Source organism: Acanthochromis polyacanthus, chromosome 20 (genome assembly GCF_021347895.1).
Source record: "Acanthochromis polyacanthus isolate Apoly-LR-REF ecotype Palm Island chromosome 20, KAUST_Apoly_ChrSc, whole genome shotgun sequence".
Taxonomy (NCBI): Eukaryota; Metazoa; Chordata; class Actinopteri; family Pomacentridae; genus Acanthochromis; species Acanthochromis polyacanthus.
In genome coordinates, this window is record NC_067132.1 from 7,896,276 (window position 1) to 7,923,010 (window position 26,735).

At 41.6% G+C, this 26,735-nt stretch overlaps 1 protein-coding gene across 1 annotated transcript in view; it reads right to left on the bottom strand.

Moving 5' to 3' along the window:
• Positions 1-3,908: 3,908 nt before the first annotated feature.
• Positions 3,909-26,735, bottom strand: part of znf438 (zinc finger protein 438) — a 56,990-nt gene continuing 34,163 nt past the window's right edge. Inside the window, exons 3-4 of the mRNA XM_022192199.2 lie at positions 7,774-9,549; positions 3,909-7,666 (exon numbers count right to left, since the gene is read on the bottom strand). Of these exons, the coding sequence (XP_022047891.1) occupies positions 7,078-7,666; positions 7,774-9,521 (2,337 nt within the window). The 5' untranslated portion in view covers positions 9,522-9,549 and the 3' untranslated portion in view covers positions 3,909-7,077. The remainder of the gene's footprint in view (positions 7,667-7,773; positions 9,550-26,735) is intronic.

Consider the following 26,735-nt stretch of genomic DNA (forward strand, 5'->3'; position numbering starts at 1 on the left):
AAAATTGATGACAAATTGAAGAGACGGATCGTTCGAATTGTATCCAAAGAGCCCAGAGCAACCTCCAAAGAAATTAAAGGTGAACTCCAAGGCCAAGGTACATCAGTGTCAGATCGCACCATTCGTCGTTGTTTGAGCCAAAGTGGACTTCATGGGAGACGACCAAGGAGGACACCACTGCTGAAAAAAACTCATAAAAAAGCCAGACTGGAATTTGCAAAAATGCATGTTGACAAGCCACAAAGCTTCTGGGAGAATGTCCTTTGGACAGATGAGACCAAACTGGAGCTTTTTGGTAAGGCACATCAACTCTATGTTCATAGACTCAAAAAGCAAGCATACGAAGAAAAGAACACTGTCCCTACGGTGAAACATGGAGGAGGCTCAGTAATGTTTTGGGGCTGCTTTGCTGCATCTGGCACAGGGTGTCTTGAAAGTGTGCAAGGTACGATGAAATCTGAAGACTATCAAGGCATTCTGGAGAGAAATGTGCTGCCTAGTGTCAGAAAGCTTGGTCTCAGTCGCAGGTCATGGGTCTTCCAACAGGACAACCATCCAAAACACACAGCCAAAAACACCCAAGAATGGCTGAGAGAAAAGCGTTGGACTATTCTAAAGTGGCCTTCTATGAGCCCAGATCTGAATCCCATTGAACATATGTGGAAGGAGCTGAAACATGCCATTTGGAGAAGACACCCATCAAACCTGAGACAACTGGAGCTGTTTGCTCATGAGGAGTGGGCCAAAATACCTGTTGACAGCTGCGGAACGCTCATTGACAAATACAGAAATCGTTTAATTGCAGTGATTGCCTCAAAAGGTTGTGCAACAAAATATTAAGTTATGGGTACCATCATTTTTGTCCAGCCCTATTTCATTAGTTTGTTTTATTTAAATAATTATGTTAATCAACGATTCAAAAGTGATGGCTGATTTTGATTATTTAATTTTCAATAAATTTTATTTATTGTTACTTTTGTGAGTTTCAAGTGATTTCAGTGAGAATTGTGGGTTTTTCCTTCTTTAACTGAGGGGTACCAACAATTTTGTCCACGTGTGTATGTAGCCCTGTGACAGACTGGTGACCTGTCCAGGGTGTCCTCTGCCTTTGCTTTCAGTCAGCTGGGATAGACTCCAGCCACCAAGCGACCCTGATGAGGATTAAGCAGCATATAGATAATGAATGGATGGATTTTTCAATTTCATTCAGCTATTTCTGAAACAGGTGCAACAAACAGTCTTGTGACAAATTTTCAGGGACTTCTTTACCTGAGCTGGGCTGAACTGCAGGCTGTGTTTTAAAAAGATATACATGGTGGGCCATCAGTTTTAATACATAGGAAAAATAAACATTTTATGTTGGACAACCGTTTTATTTATGTGTTTCTATATGATTACCATTGTTTTGAAAACACATATGATGAACTTGCATTAGCACAGTTGAAGTTCTGCTTGTAATGGCGTTAGTGATGCATCCCTTGAGAGGATTTATGTCTCGTATCTTCTCCTGATACACCATGACCTTCAAGTGCCCCCAAAGACAGCGTCAAACGCATCTTCTAAGGTATCTGAAACATGAAAAAATATGTTATACATTTTCCTATGTATGGAAACTTATGGCCCACCCTGTAGATAATGATGAATGGATGAATGGATGGCGGTTTATGACCACATACCTGTAAAATTATTGACATTCCCACCAGCCTCAGCTGTATTTTCTGTTTAGTGTTGATCAGATATTAGCATGCCAACATATTTAACGAAGACAGTCAACTTGCCTTCTAAAATGTCATCTAACAACTACGTTTAGTGAGATTATTGAGGTCGATACAAAGAAAAGAAACTTTAAGTGTAAAAACAGTTAAAATAAAGAGTGATTTTGAAATTTGTCTTCTTGACCAGAATTTGCAGGAAAAAAATGATGTGGGGACGCTTCTCAGCAGCAGGCCCTGGAAGGTTGGTAAAGGAAGAGTGGAACATGAATTCTGAAAAACATCGCCAAAACATGGAGGATAATCTGACCCAAGCATACAGCAAAAGCTCCACAAAAAGGGTTCAAAGACAACAAGGTCAAAGTTCTGGAGTGACCACGTCAACACCCAGATCTCAATCCAATCGAGAATTTGTGGCTGGACTTGAAAGTGCTGTTCTCTCCCAATCCCCAAACAGCTGAGCTGTTTTACAAGGAAGAATGAAGAAGAATCGATGCACACGGCGAACTGAGAAATATCCACACAGAATCAGTGCTGTGATTGCAGTCAAATGTGCATCTACTAAATACTGACCTGAAATGGGTGAATATTTATGCATTGACTTTAACTTTTAGATATTTGACATGATCTTGTAAAAAATTGTCTTCATTTAGATATTAGAGTTTTTTTTTTTGCAAATTCTTGTCAAATAAGCCAGATGATATTTACTATGATTTCATGTATAAAAGCAACAAAAGGATGAAACATCCAAGGGTGCTGAACACTTTTTATAGGCATTGTACACTGACAGTCATTAAAAACTTTGAGACCATATTTTTCAACATAATTTTTATTTTGAAGCCCGAAACTGGATTTTCTTCATATGAATCATTTGTTTAGCATATTGGCATACAGAAACAAAAATCTAAAGTTTCAAGAATGATTTCAAAATAAAGAATTTCACAAAAGAAAACGGCACCTGCCAAACACAAAGTCACAACAGTCAATACCGAGTATGGCCTCCATTTGCTTCGATGCAGGCAGCAATCCGTCGGCGCATGCTTTGGACCAGGCTTCTGATTGTGGGTTGGGAACAGCCCATACGCCTGGCTACATCACTGTAGCTCAAACCGGCCTCCACCATACCCAGTGCCCGGAGACGTTGTTCATGTGATAGACGCGGCATGATGCTGTTCACTGGACTAACAATGGTGGCCTTTTTTGGGCCTTTATATCGGCCTTCAAAACCCATTCTCAAATTGTGCAGATACTCACTGAGTATTGCTTGGTGTGTATTTGGTTCACTTTTGCAAAGTGACCAACCCATGTGCAATGAATCATGACAAAATGACAACTCATCATTATCTCAACTACCAGGGCACTAGATCATCAGTAAATCCACAATGAATAATTACAACCCCCCTACAAGTAGAATTCTGCGTACATTTCTACCTCAAAGTTTCTATTGACTGTCAGTATACATTGTTGTTTACCTTGAGGCCAGGATGCCACTTCTTCTACCAACTAAACATCGGAGCAACGTAATTTTTAAAAATCTATCAACTCAAAAAATTTGTTCATAATTGTTGCAATTAGGCGCACACACACAGAGAGCACTTAAAAATCCTTTCAAATAACATACTAAAGAAACATGTTTTCCCCTTTGGAGGGAAGAGTCACTACAAATCAATGCAAAATTGTTCTTGATGATCTTAATCATACGATGAAACATTTCTATCCTCATGGGAGTGCTCTCTTCTAGGATGACAATGTCCCCATCCACAGGACACGGGGAGTCAGTGTGGTTTGATGAGAATCATACGTATGGCCTTAGTCACCATGCCTGAACCTAACTGAACACCTGGCAGCATTCTCCACCTTCTATCCCAGATGACTTAGGGTGAAAGCAGGAGACACCTGGACAGGTCTATCACAGGGCTACATATAGGGACAAACAGTCACACTCACATTCACACTTATGGAAAATTTAGAATCACCAATTAACCTGAACAGGTTTTTGGACTGTGGGAGGAAGCTGGAGAACCTGGAGCAAACCCACACTTGCACAGGAGAACATGCAAACCCCAGAAAGATACCAGGATGGCCAGGACATGAACCTGGGATTTTCTAGCTGTAAGGTGACCGTGCTGACCACCAAGGCACTGTGCAGTCCATGTTTAAATGCAACTGTCCCAAAGAAACATTACAATCACAGTCTCTTGAACAAAGCATATCTTTATTCTCTTAAACATCAGGTTCTTCAGGTACATAAACAGTCACAAGCACGAACACTTTCAGTCTTTTTTTTTTTCTTTTTTGGACACAGTCAACATACCAAGTGAGCCAAACACATTATATCACCTAATGTGGGATTTTTCACTTTCCGACTTGTGCTGACAGTCATGTTTGTTTCTCATGTAGCTGAGGAAAGAAGAGACTGACCCTTAATTCTGTCACTTCCTGGTTTGTGTTGAGGGCTTGAAAACGAAGGACAACTCACTGATGAACACTCAGACCTCAGTGAACGGTACAGGGTCACTGCATCTCAAATCATCACTTTTTTCCAGCTCGGCCATCTCTGATTTGCGCCAGACTTTAACAGAACAAAATATTGATATTTATAAAAGTGTTTGTGAAACTGTAGCTTGAAATATCAAACCTACTACCAGCGTGTTTTTGTGGTACAATTTATTTATTTGGATGAAACAGTGCATATAATGAATGCACAATCTCATACTAGTTTACACAAGGTTGCAGGAAGTACGTCGGATTTAACAAAAGGCTAATTTCCATTAGCTGTCCCACATGTAATTTCTCATCCCTGCTTAATCAGTTATGAAAGTTGAATGAAAATAGCTTTGATTTCTGTGATTATGCTTTTTTTAAAAAAAAATCTGATTTTTTTGTGTTATTGTGACATGCAGCTACATATGGTTCAGAAAACACAATTTGTTTCAGTTTGAAAAAAAAAATTCTGACAAATCAGAGATAGCGGAGCAGAAAATTCCCGATGATTTGAAATGGAATAACCCTGAAGTGTACTGTAGCTGCCTCACTCAGACATGTACACACCAGTGCTTTGTCCTTCATCCACAATCCCACGTTTTGTGTCAGACACATAAGGACAGCTCTACATGGCTTTTGTTGCCAGTGTTGGCAATGATATATGCATCTGGTTGTCCTCCTCCACCGTGATAGAACAAAGCAGCTGATTCACTAGTTACTCTATGTAAATATATATATATATATATATATATATTCTCAATATATCTATACATTCTATCTATAGAATAAGTCTATATAGCATATATATACTTTTGGTAGGTTTTTTTTTTAAACATTCAGGTACATTCACTTGACCCTGTGATTTTTTTTCTTCATATGAAAAGATAAACACAGACAAATGTTAACCAAGCTACTTGCCATTTTGTAATGGCCTCCCAATCAAGAAACAAGACAGTAAGCATCCCTCAAAATCAGAAGAAGCAAATGTAACAAATGTCTCAGTGCCGGTTCTTTAGGGACCAATCACAAGCATAAACATACTAAAAGACCTCTTTATTAATCTAGAGTATAAAATAGCATATTTTTCTGGACTTGACAACAGTTTATATTAACTCTAGTCAGAGCCTGGGTGCACACAATTCCACAGGTGCATTACATGAGCTGGCAACAACAGGTAGGCAATTCAATGGTTTTAACTGCGTATTTACTAAATCAACAAACGGTATTCTGTCAGTGGTTTAAAAAGCTTAAATGCAAAACTCACTTCTACAATCACTAGTGTGAATAGACCCTTGGCATGTCACAGAATACACATGTTGGCATTAATCAACAAGTCAACAGGATAGAACCTGGCCTACAGAGGACCATACTGATGATAAGCCACATTACGCATGAACACCTATTTTTTCAGAAGGCCACAAGGATGTCACTTGGGTGCTGGTTACAAAAGTGTTCCTTCAGTGGTCCAAGTTGAAACAGGACCCTGATACTGCCCCTTAATCGGACTGTGAGGTGGAAGCGTAAATCATAACTGAAAAGTTAGATTTTCTGCTATATGAGCAGTATTATATCAGAGGATTGTACAGATATTGACTTGTAATGTTCCAAGATCTGTGGATCAGCTGTCAGCCTCTGTAAATGTAGATGTTGTACTCCTATTCATATTTCTCAGTACTTTCAAGATTCATTCCACCCTAATTGAACATTTTATCGTTTTCATACAGAGGCATCTAGCCATGCAGATTTGGTAGTTTCAGTGAGGATGACATCTTTGTACTTTCAAACACCATCTCCATAAACATAGGTGAATGGAACTTGTTTGTGCCACTAAATTACAATTTGTCTGACTGAGGGCATTTGTCGCACCTCATCGCTCTGCTATTTAATCAAGGCTTAAAATGCCCCTATAAATAATAATCCATTTGATTCCTCTGGATAATCCACAGAGGGAATGCCTGGATGTACCAAGAATTAAATAGGTGTCAAAAGCACAAATATGTCTCATGAATGAAGTGAAAATATTGTTCCTCTAACACCCAAGCTTAGCTGACAAAGCTCATTAGACCAGACAGCTTTATTTTCACTCTTCAGTAACTTTTTGTTCAAAGAAATTGCATACAGTGGTGAATAAAATGCAGCAATGAATAAACAGTAATAAAGAAGAGAGAAAAAATGGAGAGATGCTCTAGGCGCTCTTGTGGCTTAAAATTAACTTGTAGTTACAGCAGTTCACCACTAATCCTGTACGTAGTCACTGTCACCAAGGTTCTGGCCTCTACCTATTCCACCTGGAAAAGTGAAAGTTTCATCACTGTTACTGCATTCACAGATGATGCATTTTTAAACTTTAAAAATGTATTTTTTTATGGAGTTCTGCTCCCACAACAAGCACATAAAACCAAATTGCCTCCATGGCTAAACAGACTAAAGGGTGAAATGACCCTTTAACAGTTTTACTGTGTCAGTTAGGTTATAAATTATCCTTAATAACATTTAAATAAGCAGTAGAAAAAAATAATCATCTAATTTCTGACAGGATATTAAATACATAGCTCCAAACAAAATGAAATCCAAAAACAAAACAGTGCAATCAAAGTAACATGACAAATTATACTGTTTATAAAACTGGATTCTCTGACCTAGTGAGAATATCTCCTATGACTTTTAACACAAAGGCCAATTTTCATCATTTGTTTGACATTTTGTTCTTCTTTCTTTTCTCTTTTGGATCAAGTTCAATGTCTCAACTGGTGAAATATGAAACGAGTGCTAAAAGACATAAGAGAAACTCTCTATCCCTGTGCTGCTGATTGTTAGGACTGAGTGTATATGAGGAGGAGCCACAGTGAAGGACTCCATGCCCATCCAAGGGCTAGGCTGGCTAGTGTGGGCTTGGAGCTGGAGTGTCCAGATCCCGGTCTGTCTCACCTTCTTCATGGCCGGTGTAGGAGCTCAGGGCATCCCACAGAAGGCCGGGCTGCTCACAGTGGTGGTGACTTCTCCAGTGCTCCAAAACCACCTCTTTAGTGTCCAACACCTCGCTGCAAAGCACACAGTTAAAGGCTGTACCTGCTGCAAGGACCCCGAAGCCTCCACTGCTATCTGGAGATGAGAGGATGCTGCTATCCTCCCCCTCCCTTCCACAGCGGTGGGACATGATGTGCCTCTTCAGCTTGGAGAAGGAAAAGAACTCTTCATCACAACTGCCGCACTTCACCAGATTACGTTTCTCGTTTAACTGTCGCCAATAGTGGGCAGCATGCTTCACGAGCTCGTTCTCAGCCTCACGGCCCCCTCGTAAGGGTTGGCTGTCGTGAAGTCGAATGTGGACCTCCTCCCCGTGCACATACAGCAAATGCATCTTCATGTCGGCAAAGGTGGGAGTGATGGCCTGGCAGCGGCCACATTTAATTTGCAACTCCACAGGATCTTCTCGATCTTGTTCATCAGATGGCTCTGGTGAGTTCGGCCTAGTGAGGAAAATAAGAAATAAAAATTATTGATAACTTGCTATGACTGTTTGGATACAGTTGTTAGGTAGTTGTAAGCTAGTTATCACAATCCATAATAGTCTCACCCCTCCACAGACAGGTCATCCTCATGATGGCTGATTGATGGCTCCACGGTCAACACCACCTTGTGGACCTCTCTCAGATGACTGAAATACACCCCCACATATCCAAAGGCCTTCTCGCAGAACTCACAGCATAAAGACCGACGTGGTCTTACCTCAGAGTGGTGAAGCTTCATGTGGGTGCTCAAGCTGCCTGAGTGAGCGTATGCTTTGCGGCACACGGGGCAAATGTAGGGCCGACTGTTGGTGTGGCTGTTCATGTGGCTCTGGAGGTGATGTTTGAACTGGAAACAGCGGTTGCAGGTGGGGCAACGGTGGAGCGGTCGGCTTCCTATGAACACTCTTGAGTGGGAGCCACCTCTCAGGTGGAGGGTTACAGGGGCTGGCTGGTCCAGGGCCTTGGTTGTGGCAGTAGTAGGAAGCTGACGACCAAGCATAAGTTCCTGCTCTTGGCCATCTGGGGTAATAGCAGGCATACTAACCAGCTGGGGAACTGTCTCCATAACCAACATGGGCTTGGGTCGGATGCTGCGGTACTTCTTTGAAATATCAACTTCCTTTTGTTTGGAACCTGGAACAACGGCTGGTGGTTTCTCAGGAACCCTTCTACGGAAGAAAGACAAGGACCTCTTCTTTCGGGCCTCAAAGGCTAAGATGTCTTCCATTGTCTTTCTCTTCCTTCCTCTCTTCTTGCCAGGTGGTTTCTGGTGGATTCCCAGAACAGGCATGAGTGTGGTCTTGGCCGGGGGCTGTAAAGTGGATTTTTGCACCTGGTTGTTACTCAAGGCTGCAGCTGTCTCGAGAGTCTTGGACGTAGCATCTAAAGGGCTGGTGAGTCCTGGCTGGCTGGAGGAACTTTTTTTCTCTGGGGACAAATTGTTGGGCTTGGCAGCTGGGATGAGGGTGGTCTTCATTTTAGAGTAGGGCAGGATGGGAAGTTTCCCCTTAGGTGGAGATGGGATAATCTGGATTGCTTTACTGAAGATAGCTGGGGACAGGACAGTGATACTACTCTGGGGTTGGGCTGCAGCTGGTTTTGACTGGCACAGCCTCACTGTAGTTCTATTTTCCTCGGGAGATTTACCTGGAGAGCTTTTAACAGCAGCAGGGGGATACTGAAGGTTCTGAATAAGGCCAGTTGTAGCAGTTTGCTCACAGCCATCTGGCACTCGCTCCAACTGAGAACCCTGATAGAGGACAGCATTGTCTGGTAGAAGCGCAGTGACTGAGATGTCAGAGGAGGCTGGGTCAATGACAATTACCTGCTCTGAAGGGTCCTCTTTGGGCCCGGGGGATTCCTTTGTGTGCTTGGTCTCTTGAGGTTTCTTCTTCATTGACGCTGATGCTTGACTCACCAATGACTTGGTCTGCGCTGTCACCGAAACCTTAGGGGCTGTTTTCACCCTGACGGCGAGTGGTGGAGATTTGACCTTATCTGTGGTCCCCTTGCTTCTCACTGGCTGGTACCTGGGAATGGGTAACTTCAGGTTTTTCTGGACTGAATGGGCTTGCTGTTGTGGTGTCTGGGAGGAGACTGAAGGGGGCAGTGCCACCAGCGAGAATGTGCCATCTTGACCTGCTATTTGCATCAGTGCATAGTTTTGGGTGGGCACGATGATTGATTTGGGGCTGGAGGCGGTGGTAGCCTCAGGGAGGGCACACTGAGGCTGGCAGGACATTACTGCAGGGGAGGGGGACGGCACCACAGCCGGGGCCTTAGGGGCAATACTCCGGAACTGAAGGCTCTTCATCTGATAGGCTGGACTCACTTTCTACCAACTGAAACACAAGCACAAAATAAACATGTATATCAGTGATGGCACAGAGGCTACTCAACCTTTTCCTGTTTAACATAACCCTTAAAACCCTAACCTTCAAGCTTCAAGTTTCCATGTCAACATAGCACATTGTGTTTGTCTGCAGGGCTAAAGCTGTGCAATCTAACATATTTAATAACTGAGATAGCTACATGAGTTGTTGCTCTTGTTTGAAGCTGCCAAGATCATTAATATAAATGTGACCTCTTTGCACAAAGTCTGCTTTTATATGGTGCCATTATTCCACAACTCAGGCAGGACAGAGGCAGACATACACTGTCAAAGATACAGGCATTTTCACAAGTGTGACAAGCTGTCCTATTACCCATATCTCTCTGGTCCCAAACAGCAGACTGTCTCTCCCTCAGGCTAAGAACAGACTGCCCCCTTTGATATAGGCTCAGCATGCAGCCGTGGTACATGCTGAGGATCTGCAGGGTGCTCCTTGTAGCCCCCTCACTTCCTGGAAGGATCAGGCAGTAGAGCGTGAAAGCTGCCCAATGGCAGGATCTTTACCAGATGAAGAGGGACTCCCCTCTCATCTCCCCTTCCACTGACCAGCACTGCGGCTGGCTGAAGGCAGCGAGGATGCCCCTGATAGAAGCCCTGGATTTACTTTATCATCCCTTGTTCACAAATAACATTTCATGGTTGCCTAGTGGGAACGAGGCTTTTCCACACTGGGTTTCGCCTTTCTGACTGTGTTGATACAAAATACTGCTGAACTCTATGGGGAAACTATAACCTCAGAGTGAGGTTTTAAACAAGTCTTTATTATCTCAATCTACCGTACAGTTTCCATCTATCAATCAAAAGCCACAGGTATGGCTTTAAAAACAAAGGCAAAATTCCCTTCATTTATATCAATACTGTATCTTTATATCAAAAGGAGGGAAAGATTACAGAGGAATGCTTCAAAGGGCCTAATTGTAAACAGACCCCGAGTTTTGAATTTCACTTTATGACCTGACTTTCAATAGCAGCGTTTGATGCAGGCAACGTTCCAACTCCACTGCAATACTAATCAGCACAAAGTGCAACAATCTGGAGGTGTTGCAAAAGGAAAATATTCAACAAAATCATTTCTCTATACAAAAAACCTCCTCTGTATTCACTTTCAAAGCAAGGAGCTTTATACATTCAAGAGAAGAGAGGAAAAGGGAAAAACTGCAAAGGGCATATTGTTTAACAGCTGGAAGTGTTTCTGTGCGGAGAGATTATTTATACAGTACCCCTACCGCATTACGACTCCATAAAACTGGAGATATTCCTCCTCTGTGTGGATAGTTGATTCCAGTTTGACTGTGACTTTGGCTCAACACAGAGTGGAATAAAATTGTGGGTGCCTCTGGCTGTTTAATGCAGGTATAGAAAGTGGCAGGATGGGGTTGTCAGTGCAGTCAGTGTAGAGGAAGAAGCACTGAGCAAACATATAGCCTGCCCTTACAATTTTTCTCATTAACCCTCTAAACCCCAAACCATCCTGGCAGGTTTAAAATGCATGTTATCTTCAAAAACTTACCACAATTACAGAAGCAGAAAGAATGGTCAAATTTTCAACTTCTTGAACTAATTACCTGTGGCAGACAGTGTAACCAACTGCAAGCTTAAAATTGGCATATTTAGTCAAAGTAATCAATTTTTCTACATCTTACACTGAACAAAAATATAAACGCAACACTTTTGTTTTTGCTCCCATTTTTTATGAGATGAACTCAAAGATCTAAAACTTTTTCCACATACAAAATATCACCATTTCTCTAAAATATTGTTCACAAATCTGTCTAAATCTGTGATAGTGAGCACTTCTCCTTTGCTGAGATAATCCATCCCACCTCACAGGTGTTCCATATCAAGATGCTGATTAGACACCATGATTAGTGCACAGGTGTGCCTTAGACTGCCCACAATAAAAGGCCACTCTGAAAGGTGCAGTTTTATCACACAGCACAATGCCACAGATGTGGCAAGATTTGAGGGAGCGTGCAATTGGCATGCTGACAGCAGGAATGTCAACCAGAGCTGTTGCTCGTGTATTGAATGTTCATTTCTCTACCATAAGCCGTCTCCAAAGGCGTTTCAGAGAATTTGGCAGTACATTCAACCAGCCTCACAACCACAGACCACGTGTAACCACACCAGCCCAGGACCTCCACATCCAGCATGTTCACCTCCAAGATGGTCTGAGACCAGCCACTTGGACAGCTCCTGAAACAATGGGTTTGCATAACCAAAGAATTTCTGCACAAACTGTCAGAAACCGTCACAGGGAAGCTCATCTGCAAGCTCGTCGCCCTCATTGGGGTCTCCACCTGACTCCAGTTTGTCGTCGTAACCGACTTGAGTGGGAAAATGCTCACATTCGATGGCGTCTGGCACGTTGGAGAGGTGTTCTCTTCACGGATGAATCCCGGTTTACACTGTTCAGGGCAGATGGCAGACAGCGTGTGTGGCGTCGTGTGGGTGAGCGGTTTTCTGATGTCAGTGTTGTGGATGGAGTGGCCTATGGTGGCGGTGGGGTTATGGTATGGGCAGGCGTCTGTTATGGACGAAGAACACAGGTGCATTTTATTGATGGCATTTTGAATGCACAGAGATAACGTGACGAGATCCTGAGGCCCATTGTTGTGCCATACATCCAAGAACATCACCTCATGTTGCAGCAGGATAATGCACGGCCCCATGTTGCAAGGATCTGTACACAATTCTTGGAAGCTGAAAACGTCTCAGTTCTTGCATGGCCAGCATACTCACCAGACATGTCACCCATTGAGCATGTTTGGGATGCTCTGGATCGGCGTATACGACACCATGTACCAGTTCCCATCAATATCCAGCAACTTCGCACAGCCATTGAAGAGGAGTGGACCCCCCCCCCCCCCCCCCCCGAATAAAACAAAACTGCACCTTTCAGAGTGGCCTTTTATTGTGGACAGTCTCAGGCACACCTGTGCACTAATCACGGTGTCTAATCAGCATCTTGATATGGCACACCTGTGAGGTGGGATGGATTATCTCAGCAAAGGAGAAATGCTCACTATCACAGATTTAGACAGATTTGTGAACAATATTTTAGAGAAATGGTGATATCGTGTATGTGGAAAAAGTTTCAGATCTTTGAGTTCATCTCATAAAAAATGGGAGCAAAAACAAAAGTGTTGCATTTATATTTTTGTTGAGTGTATATAAAAAAATTGAACATGGAGTCAAGAGCAATCCAATTTCAATCAAGATTCAGGGACATTTTTTAACTTCAGGCCATGTTTACACAGAGCAGATACAGGTCTAGAAACAAACTGGAAACGTGTAGTAAAATATCTCGGCACATGGTGCCTCTATTGTGTTTACAGTATGGTAAAGTCCAAAAGAAACTTTTAGAACAAATATTTTAAGAAATTAAAATTTCATTTATTTCTTTGTGCAAAATAATTGTTATACTGCACCGAGAGCTGTCTTTACTCCCAGCCATGGTTGTGCTGTTTCCATAGACTATACTTTGCAGTGAAACACAAATCCACAGTGAGTGAAAATCTGAAAAAATGTGACAGGAACAAACAATACACAAACACAGCTTGAGGCTCACAGAGTTACATGCAAATATATTAAACAAGATGAAAGCATTTAATTTGCCCATATTTGTTGTTTAAATCTTGTGGTGTTCTGGATTGGCAGTATTTTTACAACACTCTGTACACCGATGTGTTCACACAAACAGACCGACACCACGATGACAAGCATGTGGCAGGAGGAAGTAGTGAGGGAAAGGAACAGGAGGAGGTCGACAGCAGATTAAAATACTTTGTCGCATAGGATTTCATAATGATGACAAATCAACTTGTTTTTGTAAAATGATTTATCCTTGGGCATATGTAGCCATGTACAAAAAGGAGAATCGTTAATAACCCATGAGGAGCAAAAGAAAATGCTTTACAAGCAGTAACCTTCACTTTCTATAATAATAATAACTTTATTTGTACAGCACCTGTCAGAAGAACATTCACAAAGTGCTTTGACAGGTAGAACACAGTGATAAAAGAGAAATAAAAGAGAACTTTACATTAAGGCAAGTCTATAAAAGTGGGTTTAAATCAGTGATTTAGAAGAATCTACTGAATGGGCGAGCCTTATCTCCTCAGGCAGGTCATTCCAAAGCCGTGGGGTCCTGATGGAGAAGTCAAGGTCATCCTTGACTTCTCCATCAGGATCCATCAGGATTTTAGCCTCAACTTTGGAACAACTAGGAGGGACCCACCCAGGGATCTAAGGCTGCGTGAGGGGACGTACGGGGTTAGCATGTCTAAAATATAGCCAGCGGCAAGGCCCTGGTAAGCTTTAAAAGTGATCATTATCACTTAAAAAAAAATCATTATCACTGATAATGAAATTTATCTGTGAAGTAATTTTTTCTTGCTTTCTTTTCTGGTCCTACGTCATTGAAAGATGTAAACAGGATCACAAGTCTTAAGCCAGCTAGCAGCTCCGTAACATGCTCACAATGACAAGAGTATTAATCAAAAGTTCATCCTGTAATGTTTATCACAGACGTTATTAGAATTTAGCATCCTAGCATAGCAACGCTCACTTATCAGCCCCAAACACAAAGCACAGGGCTGACAGGAATATCATTTGTTTTGCTAGTAGTTGGTCAACTTTAAGTATTGGACACATTAAGGTTTGACCAGTAGAGGGAGCTAAATAAAAAGTCAGAAGATCACAAAAGTTATGACAATTCATCTTCGTGTAACAATGAAAAAGTGTAACACACTCAATCGTAGTAAAACATTATACAGTGGCCACTCTATATGAAATATCTGGGGATCACCAAAGTGATTAGGATTCATCATTCAGAAACAATTAATGTCTGAAGACAATGTTGTTCAGACAAAGTCAGTTGATATTTTTCACAAGTTAACAGGTTGAACTTCCGTTGCCACAACACAAAAAGTGAGTAAGTGGGATAAACAACGTTATTAAGATTCATTCTCTGAGGACAGTGAAAGTGCACAAAGTGAATTTTGTCCAATCTGAAGAATAGTTTCATCGAAGGTGCCTATGGTAAACAACAGGTCAGGCAATTACCAAAGTCAGTTGTATCCATCCTTTGAAGACAAAAAATAGCTGCTAAGATATTACAATTAGAACAAAATTGGTTGACTGACTGACTCGTCAACATTTCCATCCTTACACCACAACGTAAGAGCAGCTGAAAGGTAATCGGGATAAGAAATGCACAGGCAAACCTTTTGGATGGAACAAAACTGCCTTGAGCCCAGACTACTGCCCTGTTGTAAAGCAAACCATTTCAGAACTATGACAAAAGCATTCAGTTATCACAGACTGCTCAGATTGTCACACTCCGATTATAAGACAGCTAAACAATAGGCAGAAAAAGCTTCTAAGAAAAACTGTATCTGTAACTGATTCTTCAACATCTGGTATTTTCAGTACAGACAAGCATGGATCTTCAGAGGCCCTACAGTCTCCACATGCACTCTGAGCTGTACCACAGCAAGCATGCTGATACAACAGGTGAGTGTCGGTGATGATGACATGGCCTCAGGCCACGTTTAGTTCTTCACTACAGTGACTGGATCAGTGACATAGTTTCCTTCACTGGTGTAGGTCAAGCAATATTAATATTTGAAAAAACACTCTGGGCTACTTTCATATCTCCCTGTGTTTCGGCTCTCCTTCCCCTTCCATCCTGTCTTTACATTATTCCTCTGTGTGTGTGTGTGTGTGTGTGTGTGTGTGTCTCTGCTCTTTTCGTACTTTGATTCACATTTTGGGATGCTCCTCTTGGCGTGTGCCTCTGTCTGCATAACTAACAATATGACAACTCTCTCCGTATGCAGTTTACCCACATGGGAGAGGGTAGAGCAAAATAAGGAAATATATGAGAGAAGAAAGTGGAGCAGGCAATGGTCTGCTCACTTGTTGATGTAGCAGTAGTGGTCAACTTGCCCTGTAATCATTCTCTAGTCTCCTCAGGTGGTTCAAGCACTAACAGAAAAGAAACACAGTGGAAAAAAGCCAGAGTCACAAATACTTATGAGCCAAACCTGTAAACCTTTGTCAGTTATCGATGATCTGAAAACAGCTGGGAGGACAGAAGAGACACTACAGTCAAAGGCAGACATAAACCCAAAGATAGAATTATATTTGGACACTAACTTCATATTGACTTCCTCCATTATGCATTTTGAATATATTTAAAACAAGAATTTGAGTTCACTTAGTAGCTACACGAGGAGTTTGTCCGCCATCCATTAAAAAACAACAAAATGTTGCAGTGGTTAAAAAAGTTACAATTTTTCTTTAGATAAAGAACTATGAGAGAGGTCAATGCCATTTTGAGTATTTGTCAAAGTCACACAAACGAATGCCCTTTACAGAAAGATTTCAGACCCCTTCACATACTGCTTGATACACGTAAAGAGCATGGCTACCACAATGTTTTATCCATTATGCTATTAGGCACCATAATAAGTCGCACCTGGTTTATGTGTGATGTAGTTTGTGGAGTTCATGCCAAACACATATTTAACTATAAAATTGTAGTTTAGCACAAAAAACAAACAAAAAATAGTACTTGACACATATCCCTTACTTGACATTTCACAAGGAAGTGAGATTTGTGACTGCAGACATCATACTAAGAACTGAAAAGCCAACTCTAGGTATGCTGCTGTAAGTCTTTTACTTAGTCTTACAATCTGTCTATCCATTCCACCATAAGGGTCTAATTGACTAAATGACAAGTGGTCAGAGCAGTTCTTTGTCACCTTCCGGGCAAAGGTCTTTCTTGTGCGATTATGGAATCTGCCTTGATAGTGAGCTCTCTTTCCTCCTCCCTAAACTCTAGGAAAAACACTGACTAAACTGTGGATCTTAACTTATACTCCCCTTGGAATATTCAAAGCTTTAGAATTGTTTTTCTGCCCTTGCCAAGATAAATTCATCAGCAGAATTTGACTTCAAAGATCTATAGAGACACAAGAATGTCCTGACTACATGTCGAGTCAATTAAACTTGCTTCCAATAAGGGATTAGAAGGGGCAGAATCCCTAGGACATTAAATCAAAATTGGGACACTTCAATACAGCTCAAATCAGAGTGGCACAACAAATGATCTAAATACTAGAGGTCGACTGACATGGGTTATTCAGGGCTGGATACTTGTGGGTAATCAAAGAGACCAGCAACTGATATTTGGAAACAATATGCAATAAAAATAAAAATCCTACTGTCACCATTTAGCACAACACAAACTTTGTTGTAATGCCTTTATTTATGTTTCTCTTTCTTTAGTAAAAGGGAATTTTTTAATGTTTATCCTCAATCAGATAGAACTATGGAGAGGACATTGCTCAAGACCACTGAGTGGTGATCACAGATAGAAAGTCAGTTGCATCATAGCCAAAGTAGCACACTTTAACTTCAAGGAATCTTTTTTTAAAAAAAACAAAAACAAAACAGTATTGATAATCAAGACAAATGGTAAGTATCCAATTAGAAAATCTGCCTGGTTATCAAGTCGTCAATCCCTAGTAAACGCTTTGACTTTTATCTAATTAGAAAAGACATGTTTGCTTTGTAATTATGGGTGGTTGTAGACAAATGGGCAAAAAGTTTATGTAACTATTTTAAAGTAAAAGTCTGAATACTTTCCAAACACACTGCAATTCCCCAACACAAATTGATCAACATGGCTTAGAGAACAGTTACCTGAAAAATTTTGTAAGTAAAAACCTGTCATTTTAAATGTCACCATGACCTGCTACGACCATGTCTTAACTTGGAAAGAATAACCCAACAAGGCTAGTGGAGAAATACACAGGGAGGCCACAGATGCTACTCAATCTGCTGCTGGATTTGAAACGCCAACCACTCTAATCTGAGTGGGGTCAGAGATCAGGGCTAGGGTGCAAAAGTCTGGTTTCTGAAGAGAATGTAAGAGACTGAGGAGGAAAAAGAAGAAAAAGGGTGCTTGTGTGTGTAGAGAGGGAGTGATCCACAGAGACAGATTATCAGGTAAAGCCAGAGGGGTGAGAGGTGAGAATCTGCTGTTTATGCTAGAAACAGGTCAGGGTTGAGCAGGAGGGCAGTGTGGGGATGGGCCAGGCATCCACCTGGAATGGAATGGAATGGTATGAAGCGAACTGCAGAAGCTACACTCACACACACACACACACATACACACACAAAAACTTTCAAACCTGGAGCTGGGTCACATGATGAGGCGATCCAGCCAAGACTGATAGGCTGACCAGTCAAAACAACCTACCTATTGTTAGTCAGTAATGCAATTTAGTGTGAGGTGAAAGCGCCGCTCTGTGAAATGTCAAAACACGGTGAGCAGCGTGTTTGGGTAGCATCCCTGGTGCATTCTCTGATTCCGCTTTGCCTCGCTTTTAGCCAAGTACTGTTTAAACTGCAGAGTCCAGCAGTTTGTTTCCCTTATATGCAGACAGTGGCCTGGACCCAAATACAAAACAACCAAGGCAGTTTTTCATAAAGCTAAACTGAAAACACATTCTCATGTGAAAATGTAGCAAACAATAAGAAAAGTGAGGTTGTTTCTTTTTCTCATGTATTTAGTTAAAAAAAAAAAACATATCTAAAGTGTTTTGACGAAAGCAGAGCAGAGTAGTGTGAGGTTTGTTATCTTCCTTGTAGGTGAGAGCAACGCTCATCTGGGACTCACAGATAGAGCCTGGAGAGGGAGGGGGTCTGGAATGAAGTGTCTGTGTGTGTATGTGGGAGGGAGGGCTAAAAACCCAGCAGAGGCCAAGCTCCCCCAGGTTTTACCCCAGATGAAAGGCCAGAATCTGGGCTAGATAAGAGGGCAGATCACGGGGGGTCGGGGCCAGCCGGCTGTGAGAAGCCATGTCCAGCGGCCATCTTTCACCGGCCTCCTCCCTCTTGCTCACTCTTACACTCTTCCAAACACATATACACAGCATGTGGGATTAGTAAATGTGAGAGAGGCAGTTAAAAAGGTAAGAATTTTCTCTCTGGGCTTTTTTTAGCCATTTATTAAAACACAATAAAGGAACACACTGTGAATCTTGCAGTCCAAGAGGAAATTAGATCATTCCAATTTTTTCTTCATGAGTGAATTTAAGAGTTATCTGAGCTCGATTGCTTCTTCCTGCATGCATGCTAACTGCTCATCTTTGCTCTTCATCTTAAGGTGGATGTGTATATAAATGTGCGTGTGCATTCGTGTGTGTGTGTGTGTCTGCATGCAGGGGACTTAGGGTCTGGAGTGAAAGCGGTCATGGGGAAAATGAAATCAGTGTTTGCAGAGGTCCTTGTTTCATCCCAGAGTGCTACTGAATGAGAGACCTAAGGAGTGCACACACACACACACACACACACACACACACACACACACACACACACACACACACACACACACACACACACACACACACACACACACACACACACACACACACGAGAAAATTACATCACTATATGGTATTCACTGCATGCACAAAAATACACACACAGAGGCACACACACAACCATATGTCATCCACTGTCACCTGAGCAAATCAATGCAGGGGAGAAATCCATTCCAATTAGGATCCAGCTGCTCTGTCCTGCATGTGGATGTAGATTAATCAATATAGAAATCCCACTGCTAACCTGCTATTCCTTGTATAGAATGAATCTGAGACTCTGGATGTTTTGCTTTTATTGACTTACATCTTAAGAATAAGGAAATAAATATACTAATGACTTTGATTTGTATCTAAACTATTTTCAAGGGAAAATATTCCAAAGCAAGGCAAAAAAACATTCACTTCATAGCCAGTGGTCACTACAGAGAAGCAGGACCCTCAATAAAAACCGAGGCTCTGCCCTTTGAAGGCAGGATGCTGTAAACCCCCGACAACCGTCGACCTCTGACCTGATGTCCAACAAGGCCATGTGTCATCCCCTGGAAAGCTGTAACATCCTCAATCATCCGTGTTCACAGATGAACCAAATGAACACATGACCCCCCCATTCCCCCCACCACACACACACACACACACACACACACACACACACACACACACACACACACACACACACACACACACACACACACACACACACACACACACACACACACACACACACACACACACACACACACACAGTCACGTGCACACAGATGACATGGCTGCCGGCTCAGAGCTGAGTGGCGTCGATGTGGAGTGGAGGTGACAGCAGTGTGTCCGAGTGTGTGCAGGCGGGTATGGGTGTGTGTTCAAGGTCTCAAGTGTTAATGCACCTCCCCACCACCACCACCCACCACCCCACACCCCCACCACCATGTTAGCCATCCAGACTTTGCTCAACACTAAACCTTTACCTGACCTTTCCCTCAGCTGTGACATTTGGACCCTTCTGAATAGGTCAAACAGCACTAAAGAGTGGTGGAAAAATGGAGCGGAGCTGGAGGAGAAAAAGAAACGAGCAATGAGAGCTGTCAAAATTCAGAGTGAGGAGATGACAAGGAGTGTTTCTAGACACTGATAAGACAGAAAAACTTGAATGATTGAAATTTCCACAATTCTAACTTGTTGCAGGAGGAGCTAGTTTGGACCCTTTTAGCTGTTAAGTTTGCCATTTGTGACTGAAGTCTTTGGTTATATGCAGCAACAGGGCATCATTCAGGGAAAGGCTTGGCAATTTAAAATGCTCAACTGCTGCATTGAAGTCTGTGAAAAAGTACTTGCAGTGACAGATACTTTGTTTCATAAATGTGCAGAGTCACTGATGTCAGGAAGTTGCTGTGAGCTCATTTTGCCTAGCGACCAACAGGAACAGGGTGGGAAATGACGACACTTTGGTATGATGGTACAGGAGGAGATAACAGACAAAAACAAGGATACTAGTGGATGTGTGACAGGACGTTGTCTTCTGTGTCAGTGCGGAAGCAGATAAACATGTGTTGAACTCAAAAATAAGGATTGTAAGATGGGCCAGGAAACAAACATGGACTTAACAGGCAATATGTGTCCTTCTTTATGCCGACACCTCTGTACACACAAGAACACTAGATGGCCACCTACAAGGTTACTGTGAAACTAGATACTTAATAGCTCTTTCTATTTCCTTTGCTGCATTTTAATACACAACTTATACAAAATGGTATTCCGGGAAATAAAATAATGAGTATTGACCAGGGTTTCCTCTACATGTAATTGATTGTGGCGCACCGCCACGGCAAAATAAAAGCCGCCACACCTTCAGAATAATGTTTTTTTTACCTTGTTTTTATGTTGTTTTATGTTTATATTAATGACGATTATTGTATTAAATGTGATTTCGGCACAAAACGTGGTGTTTTTCGTGAAATGTGAGGCTACGCTGCAAATAGCCTACCCTTATTTTGAAAAACCAACACCAGAACACCGGAGTCACTGCCTGGCACCTGCCTCTTCAACTGCTGCACGCGAAATGCGAAGAGAGTAGAGACAACAGTCCGACGTGGAGGGAGAGAAAAGGGTGAAAGAAAGGTACGTAAACTAGGTTGTATTTGATACAGTTTTTTTTCAAACCAGTGAAAACGAAATATAGATGGATTAGGCTACAGAAAAAATCCTGAGTCGTGATAAATGTGTTATTCATTGTTTAATATAGGATACGCATTATCATTATTTCAGAGAGATTCTTATTTTTATTTTTATTTTATTTTTGTACCAATGACACTTGTTAAAGAGAGATTAATCTAGGCCTAATAAAGCATGTCGAGTCTTTGGTTATACAGTAGAGAGATAATATTTTGTTGTAGATTATTTTTTAACTGTAAAATTAAATTTTCTGTTGATAGAGGAAACCCGTTACGTTTCAGATAGACATTTTGAACAGCACAACATAACGTTAGCGTAGGTCATGCCCAGGTAATTTTCTGCCATGACTCTTTTCTGGTCACATTTTCAGATGAGTATATTAAACTATTTTCTCAAGAAGAGAAAGGTTCCAGAGGAAGAGACTCAGGTAACCTTACAAGCTCAATGTTCTTGAGACTTTTGTCATGATGCAATTCCCTCAAGTCAATAGAAATGATAATGAGGAGACAGAAGGGCACAGCTGTATACAGTTCTGCTACAGCCTTTTACTTTTTGCCTCTTTGTTTACTGTTGTTGCCACAGCACTAGGATAAAGCAAAGGCACAAGCTCTGTGGCACTGGCAGATTGACGCCTCTTCTAGATGCTGCTTTAATTTGTCATTGTGTTTGTTGTTACTGCAAAATAGTCTTTTCAGTTATTATTTTCAATTAATGTACTGGAAACCTGATAATAAATAATGTATTTAGAAAAACATTCAGTTTGAAATAGTCATATTTCACATTTCAAAATTTGTCGTCGTCACCCCCCCCCGTCTTCCACTCGGGCAGACCTCCCCCACAGTTTAAAAAAATCCTGGAGGAAACCCTGTTGACCTTAAGACTTACAGGCGGCTTAGAACTAGGAATGTCTCAATCCTAACCCTTAAATTGGGATCTGGACCCATTGTGCCAATCTTTGACTTAATTGTTTCGACATGAACCTAAGCCTGATCCTTTATTTACATCTGCTGTCACACAGACGTAATTTAAAAAAAAAACAATTCCTAATGCATATAGCTGTGTCTATTTATGTTATAACCGATTCATTTATATTACAAATTGAGTACAATGGACATTTAGCCTGTGTTGACATCACTATTTTGGGCCATGAACACATTATATGGGCCACAAAGGCAGCTGTAACATATGCCACAGGGATACAAAATGCGATGCTGGGTAATCTCAGCTGGATTTAAACATATGTATGTTGGCTGAAGGTCATGAAGTGTCACAGAATGTCATGGTCTTGGGGTTACCCTGTTGAGTTCATAGCTTTTGAAAATGTCAAAGAATGACATAATTTAAATGGCCAATTTCCTGTTGTGTTTTGGGCATAGATGCCAATTACATTTTTGTGTGACGTGACGAGTTACACATGCCAAATTTCATAGTTCTACGTGACACGTACTGGCTGCAGTTCCTGTTTGAAATTTTCCAGGTGGCACTATTGAGCCATTTTGTCACATACATGTGCAATTCCCCTACAATATAAAATTGTTCGCCAGTTCTGATGTCTGTGGCAATTTTGGCGAGTGTTTGAGCATTTCTAACCCTGACAAAAGTACTCTGTCACGGCAACGATTCGCTGCCACGGCAACAGCGTTTTATGGATCATCAAAATCTTCACACTGTGGCATCGTCAAGGCGTGAAGACTGAGATGACCAATTTCCAGAATGATAGGACAAGGTTTCAGGCAATGGACCGTTCAAATGTAATGACAATAACTCACTGTTACCAATAGGCAGCCCTATGAGTATTTCTAAATTTATGACTGTGGATGTGTTCAGACCCAAACTGTTGTTCATCAAATGAAGTTTGGTCCAGATTGGATCATGTACAGCTGAGACATAAATAGTAAAATTTTCATTGCGAAACATTGAAATTTGGCACACCACCACAGACACGCCTTTTGAGGATGAGTCACCATTTTCACTGTGAATCATCACCAATGTCTTAAGGCTTACATCACCACATTTGTGATGAATATGGGCAACGAGCTAACAACAGTACATCAAAGTGTAAAAAAAATAGCATTTCCTGTTGCCAGCAGGTGACGCTAAGATTGTGAATGTATTTCATCACATGGAGGTGATCAGGCCAGGACACTGATCATACATGTAAAGTTTGAGGCAGATTGGAGCTGTTCAGGGCATTTACACTGCACCTGATGTTTTATGGCGAAGGATCAAACTTCGACAGGCCGCCATGGCCATGCCCTTTGAGGAACACTTTGTTAACTTTTGATCATTAAGTCCTGTTGTATGCACTGGCCAAATGTGAGGTGATTTGAAGCTACACCCATTGAATTTATAGCTCTTGAAATTGAGCAAAAATCATCACATTTCAAACAGTCAATTCAAAATGGTGGACTTCTTGTTGTGTTTTGGATATGGATGCTGCTGACTTGTTTTGTTCAGCCTGATGGCCTGCATATGCCTACCAAATTTGGTAGCTGTAGGTGAAATGTGCTGCCTGTAATAGATGCTACAAATTTTCCAGGTGGTGCTATGAGCGTTTGACTCACACTTACGCAAGCCCCCTAAGATAGAAAATGTTTCGCCTGTCCTGATGTGTGTGCAGAGTTTCAGGCATTTTTGAGTGTTTCTAGGCCGCCAAATTGGACTTTCAAAAAAATGCGAAAACAATTCACAGTCGGGTTACAATAGGGTCTGAGCACCATCCTCATAGAGCTCTATGGTAAAAAGCCTAACTTTACAGGAAAAATGAAAATGAATGACCTGGTACAAAAACTATTTTGACCTCTATAATAAATTTCCTAGTTCATGAAAGGTGTACAGGGGACAAACATTTCTAAAAAATTAACTTGTATAAATGGTATTAAGACCTACATTTATGCATTATAAAAGGAATGTCTGCTTTGAGTGACAAGTGTATGCTGTCATGACACAGTTCATTGAGCATCTTAGCTCCATTCATGCTTCAGCTCTTTGCTCATTTTTAGATTCATGCCATTCAGTAAACCTATAGGTGACATCATTGAGGATTTATCCACTTTTATATGCAGGAAGTGAATGCATGACAGCTTTAAACTTCTTCCGAAAGGTTTCTTTTTCATTCTAATCTACGTCATTTTTCTTTTAGCTGTTCACCATTAATACCGTTGAGGAGAGACTGCCCAGGTTGTAGGATTCATTGCATTTTACCTTCAGACTTGAGTGGATGACACGTTGTACGGCATAGATCATTTGAAACATACTGAGCCCTCATATCTCATTGGTGATCATTAGCAGATGTATGATATGAGATGTAGGGCACACGACATGAGAGACACAGCTGCAACATGTAGCACGGCTACAATAAAATATGCTGTGCACAAAGGTTGTACAATCACAGGATCTAGTGAATACACAAATGATTAAACCTGCACTGTCTGCAGACGTAATCGACAGGGCCTGTCCATTACTATCTAGCTCTTTCCTCCTCCTTCGTCCTTCATTTATTAATCTGCCTCTTCATCTTTGTGAGATGTACAGTGCGTGGCATATTAGTGCACATATATTCACAAGTAGAAAACCTGCTCAGACACACAAACACTCCCACAGATGAATATTGCAACATATTTTTGTTCAGCCTCGACTGGGACACTAAGAAAACACCTGCGCTCCCAGTCCCACCTTAATGATCACTCAATGCAATGGGAGAACTTTAATGGGGGCCCTGGAAGGAAGGAAGGAAGGAAGGAAGCTGCCAGCTTGCTAATTTTAGGCACTCTGCATCTCAGATGAAACGCTGGAAAAAGCAGAGAGGAGGCGTGGAGAGGCGGGAAAGTTCTCTGTTTCTCACTTTCTCGACTTTCTGCATCATGTCTTTCTAACTATCATTACCCCCTGCATCCGGTATGAGAGAGTCTCATAGCTCTTTGATTCTCTGAATCATTTCTCCCTCTCTTCCTGTTCCCAGCTTTCTCTGTCTCTTTCTCCCTTTTTCCTCCTCTCTCTTTCATTCTCACCTCCCTCCCCTTCTGACGGTACCTGAGTAAATAAACAGTGTTGTGTGGGATGCTAATTAGAGCAGGTTCAGGGACGTGATGAGCCCAGAGACAGATAAACAGCAAGGTAGGGAGGAGAAGAGAGGAGATGGAAGGGGTGGAGGTGGAGGTAACCCACCCCAAGGGCAACACAGCACAGACACAAACACGTCAGCTTAGCGGTGAAGGACAGACAAGAGTGGTTTTGGCTTTCAACCCAACTTAGGGTGGCTTTGAAGCGAAAGGCGGTAGCAGAGTAAAGTACTTTGAAGGGTCTGCGATGGAGTGAAGGGCACCAGCCGAAAACAGTGCACATGGTGGAGCTTCAGCCACAGTGAGAGGAAGAGGAACGCTGTGCAAACTTCCTTAATGACGGCTGCTCCTAGAGACCTGGTGCGAGATCAAAAGAATATGCAGATGATCCCAACAGTTCTCCTGTTGAGGTGAAGCCTGGGCTTCTAAAAGCAGGTCAATGTGAGGCAACTTGTTTTTATTCAACATAAGATGGTCTTTCTGGGGGGAATAAGCTGCTGGATTTGCAGGTAAGAGACTAATGTTACAAAGGAGAGATGAACACAAACAAGTATGTTCACACTTGGTGGGAACTTTTAACTCTACACTGTCGAAGTAAAAATAGAGCTTGTACCATGTAGAGGTACTTGTGTCCGCGTGCAAAAGAATCTTGGCAGTATTATCTCTTAAAATAATTAAAACAAATCTTGAGAGCGAAATTTCAGACCAGATTGAGCCCTGGTCTAAAGTCTGTCTCTTTGGACTGGACATCTGTAGCCCTTCTCCACTGCAAGAACTTTATGTCCTGTAAGATGGACTATTTTCTTGCTTGTCTCTCCACATTTTGGAGAGAGTGACATTAGCTATGTGCCTCATTAAAAGGCTGCAGTGCAGATATATTTATGTGCTGATTGGTAGGGAAATAACGTAACTCAAGGTGGTACAGATGACAACAGGTACATTTATACTAGAGATCAACCAACATGTTTTTCAGGGCCAATACCAGTATCGATTGTTAATAGTGAAGGAGGCTGATAACCAATATTTGGAGCCGATATTCATTTGCAGTAAAAGTGAAAATATTGGCATCAAAATTTTGAAAAATACAAACTAACACTTACCTTCATTTAAATGCCTTTAAGTATATGTTTATTTAAAAGTGCAGGGAGCTCTCAGGCTCAGCAACATGTCTTACAAAGATAAATGAAAAATTAAACAAATAATTAGCACCTGAAAGTTTTATCACTGTATTTATTTATCATATTTAGATTATATCAGTAATCTTGTTTTAGGTGATTTACAGACATCTGAAGGAACTGCTAGGAGCAGAGCTGCCGCTTATGTTCATGTAATGTTATTGGGCTCACAGTAACATTACTAGTAGTTGTAGAGAACTGGGATGTCGTTACAATTTTAAGAGAGTTTGCCACCTTACCTTAGCCTCGAAGCACGTACATTATCAGTCAAAAGTTTGGACACGCCTTCTCATTCAAATTAAAAAACAAGCAAATGCCAATATACATCAAAATGCT